The sequence below is a fragment of the Podarcis muralis genome, chromosome 15 (assembly GCF_964188315.1).
Source record: "Podarcis muralis chromosome 15, rPodMur119.hap1.1, whole genome shotgun sequence".
NCBI classification, from domain to species: Eukaryota; Metazoa; Chordata; class Lepidosauria; order Squamata; family Lacertidae; genus Podarcis; species Podarcis muralis.
The window spans coordinates 29,373,591-29,382,229 of record NC_135669.1 but is presented as its reverse complement, the minus strand read 5'-3'; the positions used below and the strand labels follow the sequence as shown (position 1 = coordinate 29,382,229).

The 8,639-nt window shown below is 46.0% G+C and overlaps 1 protein-coding gene across 1 annotated transcript; it reads left to right on the top strand.

Moving 5' to 3' along the window:
• The first annotated feature begins 1,649 nt into the window (after positions 1-1,649).
• Positions 1,650-5,028, top strand: LOC114585846 (C-C motif chemokine 5-like). The gene is made up of 3 exons (XM_028708726.2): positions 1,650-1,895; positions 2,882-2,993; positions 4,158-5,028. Exons 1-3 carry the CDS (start codon positions 1,820-1,822, stop codon positions 4,243-4,245), a joined length of 276 nt encoding a protein of 91 aa, XP_028564559.2. The 5' UTR covers positions 1,650-1,819; the 3' UTR covers positions 4,246-5,028.
• The last annotated feature ends 3,611 nt before the right edge of the window (positions 5,029-8,639 follow it).

Below are 8,639 nucleotides of genomic sequence, written 5' to 3'. Positions count from 1 at the left end.
ATCACTACAGGACTCCGAGTATATTTCAGTCTCCCCTATGCAGAAGGGTTGCAGTGTTCTATTCTGTTTAGAGAAAGGGCATGTAAGAGGCTAAATGACTGGTGCAGGGCATGGAGTGAGTGGAAGGTGGGACATTTCCCTTCGTCTCTCATAAGAACACAACAGGTCGACACCTAATGATGCTGAATGTTAGACAGTTTTGAAGGATAAATGGAAGCACTTCTCCACCCAGCACATAGTTCAACTATGGAGCTCGCTTCTGCAGGTGGCAGGTATGGCAACCCAAATTAGATGGCTTTAAAAAAGGATAAGGCAAATTCTTGGAGGATAAGGCTCTCAATGACGACCAGCCATGATGGCTCTGCTCTGCCTCCACAGCCGGAGGCAGCAATGCTTCTGAATACTAGTTGCTGGAAAGACAGGAGGGGAGAATGCTCTTGTGCTGAGATCCTGCGGGCTTCCCATTGGGGCATCTAGTCTGCCACTGTCAGAACAGGGTGCTGGACCAGATGGACCACTGGCTTGCTCCGGTAGGGCTATTTTGAGGTTGTTATATTCTTCAACCAATCTCACCTCTTGTAATGAGAACAAACACTCAGAAGGAAAATGCTTTGGGAGAACTGAAGACTGGTTTGATCAGTGGCCAAAAGATCCATCTGGCCCAGCATCTGGATTCCAGCTGTAGCTACAAGATGCCTCTATTGCACAAGGACAGCATGAAGGCAAGAGCTTCGTCCTCTCCTTCATCTGTGAACTTCACTGGAGAAGCGTTGGGCGGGGGGGGGGGAGGTGGCTTGTGAGGTCCCGCACCATGGGGAGGTGGTCGTTTGGATTAAAACTGCAAGCCTGAAAAACTATGAAATGGTGTTCTGAGTTGGCTTTTTGTGGCTCTAAAAAGTGTTATTGGCTGCTGGATCAGGTGAAATGTGAGCCCTCCGAGTCCAACAGCCTCCTTTCCTCACAGTGGCTGATCAGAAGCCTCTTCTTCTGCAAGAAAAGAGATTCTGACTAAGCATTTGGAATAACTTTCTGGTGGTAAGAGAAGTTTGACAGTGCAACAGACTCCCTGGGAAAGTGGTGGACTCCCCTTCATTGGAGATTTTTGAGCAGAGGCTGGGGGGCGCCTTTGCTGTGATTCCTGCATTGTAGGAGTGTGGCCCTTGGGGTCCCTTCCAGCTCTGCAATTCTCTGATTCATCTGGGAAGCTCATAAGCAGGACCTGAGTACCGTTCCCTGATCTGAATCAGTCTCTGGTTGCCACATCTAGGTCCATCAGCCCCATATACCTGGTTTTTCTAGGACTTTCCTGCTATTTCCGAAACTTCTGAGGTGTCCATTTATGCAGAGATGTGAGTACTATAGATGTTTAGGAGCCAGAGCTGCATCAGAAAAGGGGCTCTTTAATCTTCTTTTGGGGAAAGCCCAGCAGAGAGGACCCTGGCAGGTGCCTTGTGATGTCCCCACATCCTGGCTCCAGGCCTTTTAGGGCAGCGTTGCTCCCCTCACCTACTGAGCGCGTGCGGTAACGATTTATCACCTTCTTCTGCTTCCTCTTGCGTCCAATGATTTCCTCAACCCTTCTCACGTAACTTCCTTTTCTGCTAGCGGCAGAATCAGTTGCCCCATGACCAACTCTGGAGGATGAAACTCTGGTGTTTCCACCTCCACGGACGACACGGACACTCACTCTTTCCACTGCGACAGTGTCCAGAACCCTATATAAAGAGAGACCTGGTGGACAGGAAGGTAGAGAGCAGCGAAGCAGCACAGAGAGACTTTGAGATACGATCCTCAGCTCCACTCAGCATCTCCAGAAGACATGAAGGTCTCCATAGCTGGCCTCACCTTCCTTCTCCTCCTCCTTGTCTCCTTGTCTCTGACCGTCGCTGCCCAACGTGAGTCAAACCTCTTCTGCTTGTATATCTCGAACTCAGAACTTTAAAATGAGGGACAGAAACCCTTTTAAAAATAGGGGGGGGGGAATCATGGGCGATAAACTTTGAAATGAGGGATATCATTTGGCAGGGGGTTGTTGTCATTGTTGTAGTCATTATTATTACATAATTAAACTTATTAGTCCCTTTAATTTTTACAAAAGGAACTCAAAGTGACTTACAACAAGGCATACACAGCACATCCATTCAAACCAGCATAAAACAAAACGGGGAGGGGCATAAACTTAGTCACTTAAAAAAGACAACAACCTAAAAATAACTTACAGCAATGAATGAATAAAACATGCGTTAAAACCACCATGAAACAAAAAAATAATAATCTAAAATACATTCAGATTTTTAAAAGGCAGGTTTTAAACATCCTACCCCCACAAAAAAGGCACAGATAGCTAAAAACCAAAAGCCTAATTAAATAGGAATATGTTTGCCTGGTGGCTAAAGTTATGTAACTATATTGGCAGGCAAGCCTTCCCAGGAAGAACACCCCACAGATGGGGAGCTGCCACAGAAAAGGTCCTGTTCTCCTGTTTTGCCATCTTCTGGATCTCCTCTGGAGTGGCCAATGCAATCTGGTGCAAGATGGCAATCATCTGTAGAAGAATTATGAACCTTTGAGAGTTCATAAAGCTATTCTGGGACTTTGATCTATCCCGTCCTCTTTCTCCAAAGAGCTCGAGGTGATGTGCATTGGACCTGGGGGGATTTGAACCCTGGCCTCCCAAGTCCTACTCCCAACAACAACAACCCTGTAAGGTAGGTTAGATGGAGAGGCAGTAAGCTGGCCCTCAATGTCACCCATTGACATACATGGCTGAGTGGGGATTTCAACCCTGGTCTCTCCCAGGTTCTACTCTGACACTCTATTCACTACACTGCAGCTTACGATCATGTGGTTAAAACTGACGCCTGCCTTTTGCAACTTCCAGGTGGTATGGACGCGTCTCCCTGTTGCCCCAGATACAACCACAAACCGTTCCCAAGGAGCATCGTGAAGAGCTTTTTCCGCACCAGTTCGCACTGCAACCGTCCTGCCGTAGTGTAAGTTTCGAGACTGGGCAGATGCCAAGTGATCCGATGCCAAGAGGGCATTTCTGTGTGGTCCACTTTTGAACCCAGGAGGCTGCCTTATACCAAGTCAGACCATTGGCTCATCTAGCTCAGTATTGCCTACACTGACTGGCAGCAGCTGCCCAAGTTTTCAGTCAGAGAGCACCTCCCGCTCAGCCCTGCCCCTGGGACCTGAACCTAGGACCTTCTGCATGCAAGGCAAATGATCTACCTCTGAGCCAGGGCCCTTGATTTGCTGCATTTTTATTTTGCACTAAAATGTATGCCGTAGGTGAACAGACAAAGCTTTCTTTAGGCTTTTGGGGGCTTCTGTGCCTTTAGTTAAAAGGGTCCTGTTTGCACACCCTACCCCTTCTTCTTCTTGTTGATGGTGGCTTGGGGACTGAGTAGCCTCTCTGAATTGCTCCAATGTCCATTTTGTCTGGCCTTAATTACTGATTTTGTCACCCCTTTCATTTCAATAGTTGCCATTAGCTGTAAAAAAAAATGCAAAAGAAAAGAAAGAAATGCCATGAAATTAGTCATTAAAGCCCCTCAACCAACATTGGGGCAATTGAGGAGCAATTCATCAGTAATCCCACACCCGGAATTAATAAAAAGGAAGAAATGGGTAGAGCGTGTGAACAGGAAACTTTTAATTTACACTACAGGATGGGAGCAAACCAGAGAAGTCTCACCTGTGACAGGTGTGGCTGGTTGTGGTTCTGCCTCCCTGCCAATCAAGGGCACGATCCATGGCAAACATGATCCTGCGGTCACCTCCTAAAGTGTGAGGCAAGCTCCCATCTCTCTAAATGGCCACCAACTTGGATGGCTCCTTGAAAGGCACAAATTCATGGCTAATGATGGCTCCTAGCCACAATGGCTATGCTGTCCCTCTCCAGTCAGAGGCAGCAGTGCTTCTGAACCCCAGGAAGGGGAAAGGCTTTTGCACATGGACCCTGCTTGTGGGTTTCCCATTGGGGGCACCTGCCTGACCACTGTGAGAACAGGATGCCAGACAAGATGGGCCCCCTTGGGCCAGATCCAGCAGGTTCTTCTGATGTTGTTATAAAACACAGGAGCCTCTCACAATGGAGAGAGCCAAGTACAATAGAGAGGGACTCTGTAAACACCTGCTTCTTTCCTTGACAGGTTTGTATTCAGGAATGGTAAATCGGGCTGTGCTGACCCCAAGGCCGAGTGGGTGAAAAAACTTATGGCATCCCTTACACCAGAGTGAGAACAACCCACCTATCCGTCAACCATCTGCAACCCTGCCTCTGTCCTTCTGGTGCCAGCTGCAGATCTCCTGCTAGGAAGAACTACCTTTCAGCCACAGCCTCATTCCACCTGTGCTCCTGCTGTTTCTCTGATTCCCACCCACCCAAGGGACCCACCATCGCCACCCAGGTTGAGGTCCCTCAGGGCCACCGCTCTCATCAAGCCATCCATTTCCAGAGCAGGGCTTTCTCAGCGAGAAGTGGTCAGAGGATGAGAAGATGCCCTTTCTTGACCAAATAACAGAATCGCAGGATGGTAGGCTTGCAAGGGACTCCATGGGCTATTTGGTCTGACCCCTGCAATGCAGGAATCACAGCAAAGGAATCCTCTTCCTTGATACAAGTCTCCGTCTTTTGAAGAGCCTTTGGAAATAACTCTGTGGTGTGGTGTAGTGGTTAAGAGCGGTAGTCTCGTAATCTGGGGAACCGGGTTCGCGTCTCCGCTCCTCCACATGCAGCTGCTGGGTGACCTTGGGCCAGTCACACTTCTGTGAAGTCTCTCAGCCCCACTCACCTCACAGAGTGTTTGTTGTGGGGGAGGAAGGGAAAGGAGATTGTTAGCCGCTTTGAGACTCCTTAAAGGGAGTGAAAGGCGGGATATCAAATCCAAACTCTTCTCTTCTTCTTCTTCTTTCTCGTATGGCTGAAAGTCAGGCTCATTACTAGGCCACAATATTTGCAGCCATGAGGAAATTTACAGATAGATAGATAGATAGATAGATAGATAGATAGATAGATGATAGATAGATTTGGGAACACATATTACGTGGCTGATAGAATACAGGTTATGATCTAGAGCTCCAAAATATCCAAAGTGCTTTCAGGATCACTGTCCTTCCTGGAGAGATGCAGATTGGTCCATAGAATTCTCAGCAAAGCACCAAACTCCCATTCCCAGAATTCCTTGGGGGAAGCCACAGCAGTAAAAGTGGTATAAGCTTAACTAAAATGAAATTTTGAGCAGGTTTTTGCTTGGGGAGGGGTTGTGTTGCAAACTAGAGTCTTGCAAACTAGAGATCTCTCATGTGCATGCTCCCACTTCTGTGAATCCATTTCCATACCTGTTTGTATGTGTTTATTTATATATTTAAGTACTCCTCAAGCTCTTTGTGAGATTTAAGAATAGTCTCTTTCCTATTTATACTGTGTTTTTTTAAAACATATATATAATTTATTTCATTGTTTTATGAACCGCTTTGAGGTTTGTTTGTTTAAAAAAACCCAATCAAGCAGTATATGAATTTCATGAAAAAGTACTTATACTGTGTTATTATAAGCTATCCTCACTATTTATTAATGCATGTCTGCAAGTATGGAATTCCTCAGCTCTCTTGCCGCCTTCCAAAAATAAAGATGCAATTTGGTTTTATCTCTGTCTCTTGCTGAGATTGTCTCTTCTCTGGGAATTTCAACGTGGAGTGGGCTGGAGGGTCCAAAAGGGGTGGCAGGAGGAGGATTCCTGGAAAAAGTCTCCCTCAACCTGATGGTGTCATTCAGATCTTTTGGACTCCAACTCCCATCAGCCCCAGCAGGCATGTTGATGGAAGCAGCAATCCAGGTTGGGCAGAGGTTGATAGGTGGCCTTGCAATCTCAGGTCCAAATCCAAGGTGTGTTGCTACCAGAAAAGCCTTCAGGGCTATCTGACTGATGGACATGAAAGCCAGTTCCTGGGAAGGCAGCAAATGTCACTCACACCCAGGTCCGCCCCATTGGAGGAGCCCGGCAGCCTGCTCTCCCAGCAGCCAATCCCAACTGGTGGTCATCACTTTCTCAACCTTAGATGTTCTTGAACTACAACTCCCATCATCCCTGACCACAGGCCATGCTAGCTAGGAATGAAGGGAGTTGTAGTTCAACGACATCTGGGGAATCCAAGGTTAAGAAAGGTTGCTTCATCAGGTGCAGAGTACCTGAGGCTGGTCACATTATTTTGGCACCTGAGGCAGAGCACCCCACCACCACCTGCCACCCCAGATACAAATGCCTCCCCTGGAAGCAAACAGAAAGCAATGAAGGAAATAACCAAGGATTTGCTGCCTCCTTGTGGCTGCATGAAGTGGCTGCCTCACAGATTTATAGAATTGTAGAATTGGAAGGGACAACCCAAGGCAGGAATTGCAACTAAAGAATCCCTGAGAGATGATGACCCATCCTCCATTTAAAAACCTCCAATGAAGGAGAGACTACCAGCTTCCAAGGGAGTCTGTTCCACAATTATTCTCAGAAAGTTCTTCCTAATGCTTAGTTGGAATCTCCTTCTTGCATTGGTTCAGGTCCTCCCCTCCAGAGCAGCAGAAAACGAGCTTGCTCCATCGCTCAGGTGACAGCCCTTCAGATATGTGAAGAAGGCTCTCGTGTCATCTCCCAACCTTCTCTCCTATAGGCTAAACATCCCCAGCTCTCCCGACCATGCTTGGTTTCCAGGCATCATCTTGGTTGCCTTCCTCTGCACACCTTGCAGCGTGTCAATATCCTTATTGAACCGTGGTACCCAGAACTGGACATAGCACTCCAGGTGACTTTACTTGGCCTCAGGACCGGCCCACCCGTGACACAAGATGAGCACACCACTCAACAGTCCTGATTTAAGCAGGACACCCCAGAATTACAGAAGCCAATTCTGGCTTCTGATTGGAACCTGGAATGTCCTGCTTTTTGTCCCGGCACTCTGGCATGAGTCAGCTGGCTCGCACCAGAGCACCAGACTGGAAGACTCTTGTTTTCTGATCTCACACTTTTGCTTTTAATGTTTGAAGTTTTATTCTGTTTTTAGTGTTCTGTTGGGAGCCACTCTTACTATTATCTAAAAGCCTTAATTACCTTTTGAAATTTTAAAATGGTTGTTTTTAACTGATCATTCCATCGCTCTCTTCTTTTTGTAAATCAAAATACGCACCAACACTATACATGTCTGGGTAGGCTTGCCTAAAGAAGAGATGTTTTTAGCAGGTGCTGAAAAGAGTAGAGCGAAGGCGCCTGCCTGATCTCAAGAGCCAGGGAGTTCCATTGTGTTACTGCTGCCATGCCAAAACATCAATTTCTGACAAATGCGAAATGGGTATTATGCGACACCTTCCACAGATTGAAGCGGTTGAGTGGGCATGTATGAGGTAAGGTGATTTCGTAACTATTAGCAAATAGCAAACTATTAGCAAAACTGTTACCAAATACAAATTCTAATAACAGAAAAGTCTTTCAGGCAAGCCTGAGTCACCTGGGCAGACATTTCTGTGATGCACAGATTCATCAGACAGAAGAATGCTTGTGTGTTTCTTTAGAAAAACAACCAAGGCAGGGAGCCATGAATGTGAGGCTGTCTGAAAGGGCCAGCTCAGGGGAAACGGAATAGGGAGATTCAAGAAAACGGTGCTGAGAGGCCCCTGCCAACCTGGTGCCCTCTAGGCATTGTTGAACTATGGCTCTCATCATCCCTGCTGGCTGGGGAGCAATGGGGGTTAGTTAGTTAGTTAGTTAGTTAGTTAGTTAGTTAGTTAGTTACTTAGTTAGTTTTTTAGCACATTTGAGCTCTTCAAGCAAAAAGTCTCCCAGAATGGCTTGCCTCCCATTGATTAAAGCAAGCTGTGACCTGCAAGATGAAAGGGATGGGGAGGGTAGAGGGGGCAAGGGATCCAATTCGGTATCTCCAGGATTATCGCTTTTAACCTTTCCATTTTATAATGACTTTCTAAATCCAGCATCTAAGGTAGTTAAAGATTCCAAGCCAAAATACTGGCTTAGAAAGTGTTGCAGGCTCAACTTATTCTGACAACTAAGGAGGTCACAAATGCCTCGGAAGGAAGAAGAGCCCCACTCTTCCAATATTTTAAAATTAGAGGTGCGTCCTCCTCCTTCATACAAAAATATGAGGAAGTCAGGAAAGAGAATAGATGGGAAATTCTTTTGTTTGGATAAAGGCGTAATCGCAAAATTCTTTGAGCTTTGGTTAAACTTGGATCAGAACCAGGATACGTATATGAGAAAATGGGTGCGGGATTTGGATCATAGTCAGGAAACTGGATTTGGGCTGACTTCCGTTCTAATACAATTTCAGCAGATTTAAAGGAGAAGTATTTAAAATCCTCTGTCAATGGTATTTAACACCTTATAAATTGAATTTAATAAACAAGTTAGGGTCAGATAAACATTGGAGATGTGGGTTAAACAAACAAAATCTCATACATATTTTCTGGAAATGTTCTCAAATAGAACCATCTGGAAATCTGTTCAGGCTAATATTTCTGATATGTTAGTACACCGTATACCCTTGGAACCTAAAATATTTTTGCTTGGTTATCTAAAAGATGTTCTTCCAGAAAATGTTCAGTCTTATTTATCTGCCTCATGAGACCAGGG

Excerpts from the sequence above, each read along its gene's own strand:
- LOC114585846 (XM_028708726.2), top strand. The coding sequence starts at position 1,820 with ATGAAGGTCTCCATAGCTGGCCTCACCTTCCTTCTCCTCCTCCTTGTC. Across the intron at positions 1,896-2,881 it reads TCTGACCGTCGCTGCCCAAC|GTGGTATGGACGCGTCTCCC; the intron begins GTGAGTCAAACC and ends TGCAACTTCCAG. Across the intron at positions 2,994-4,157 it reads TGCAACCGTCCTGCCGTAGT|GTTTGTATTCAGGAATGGTA; the intron begins GTAAGTTTCGAG and ends TTTCCTTGACAG.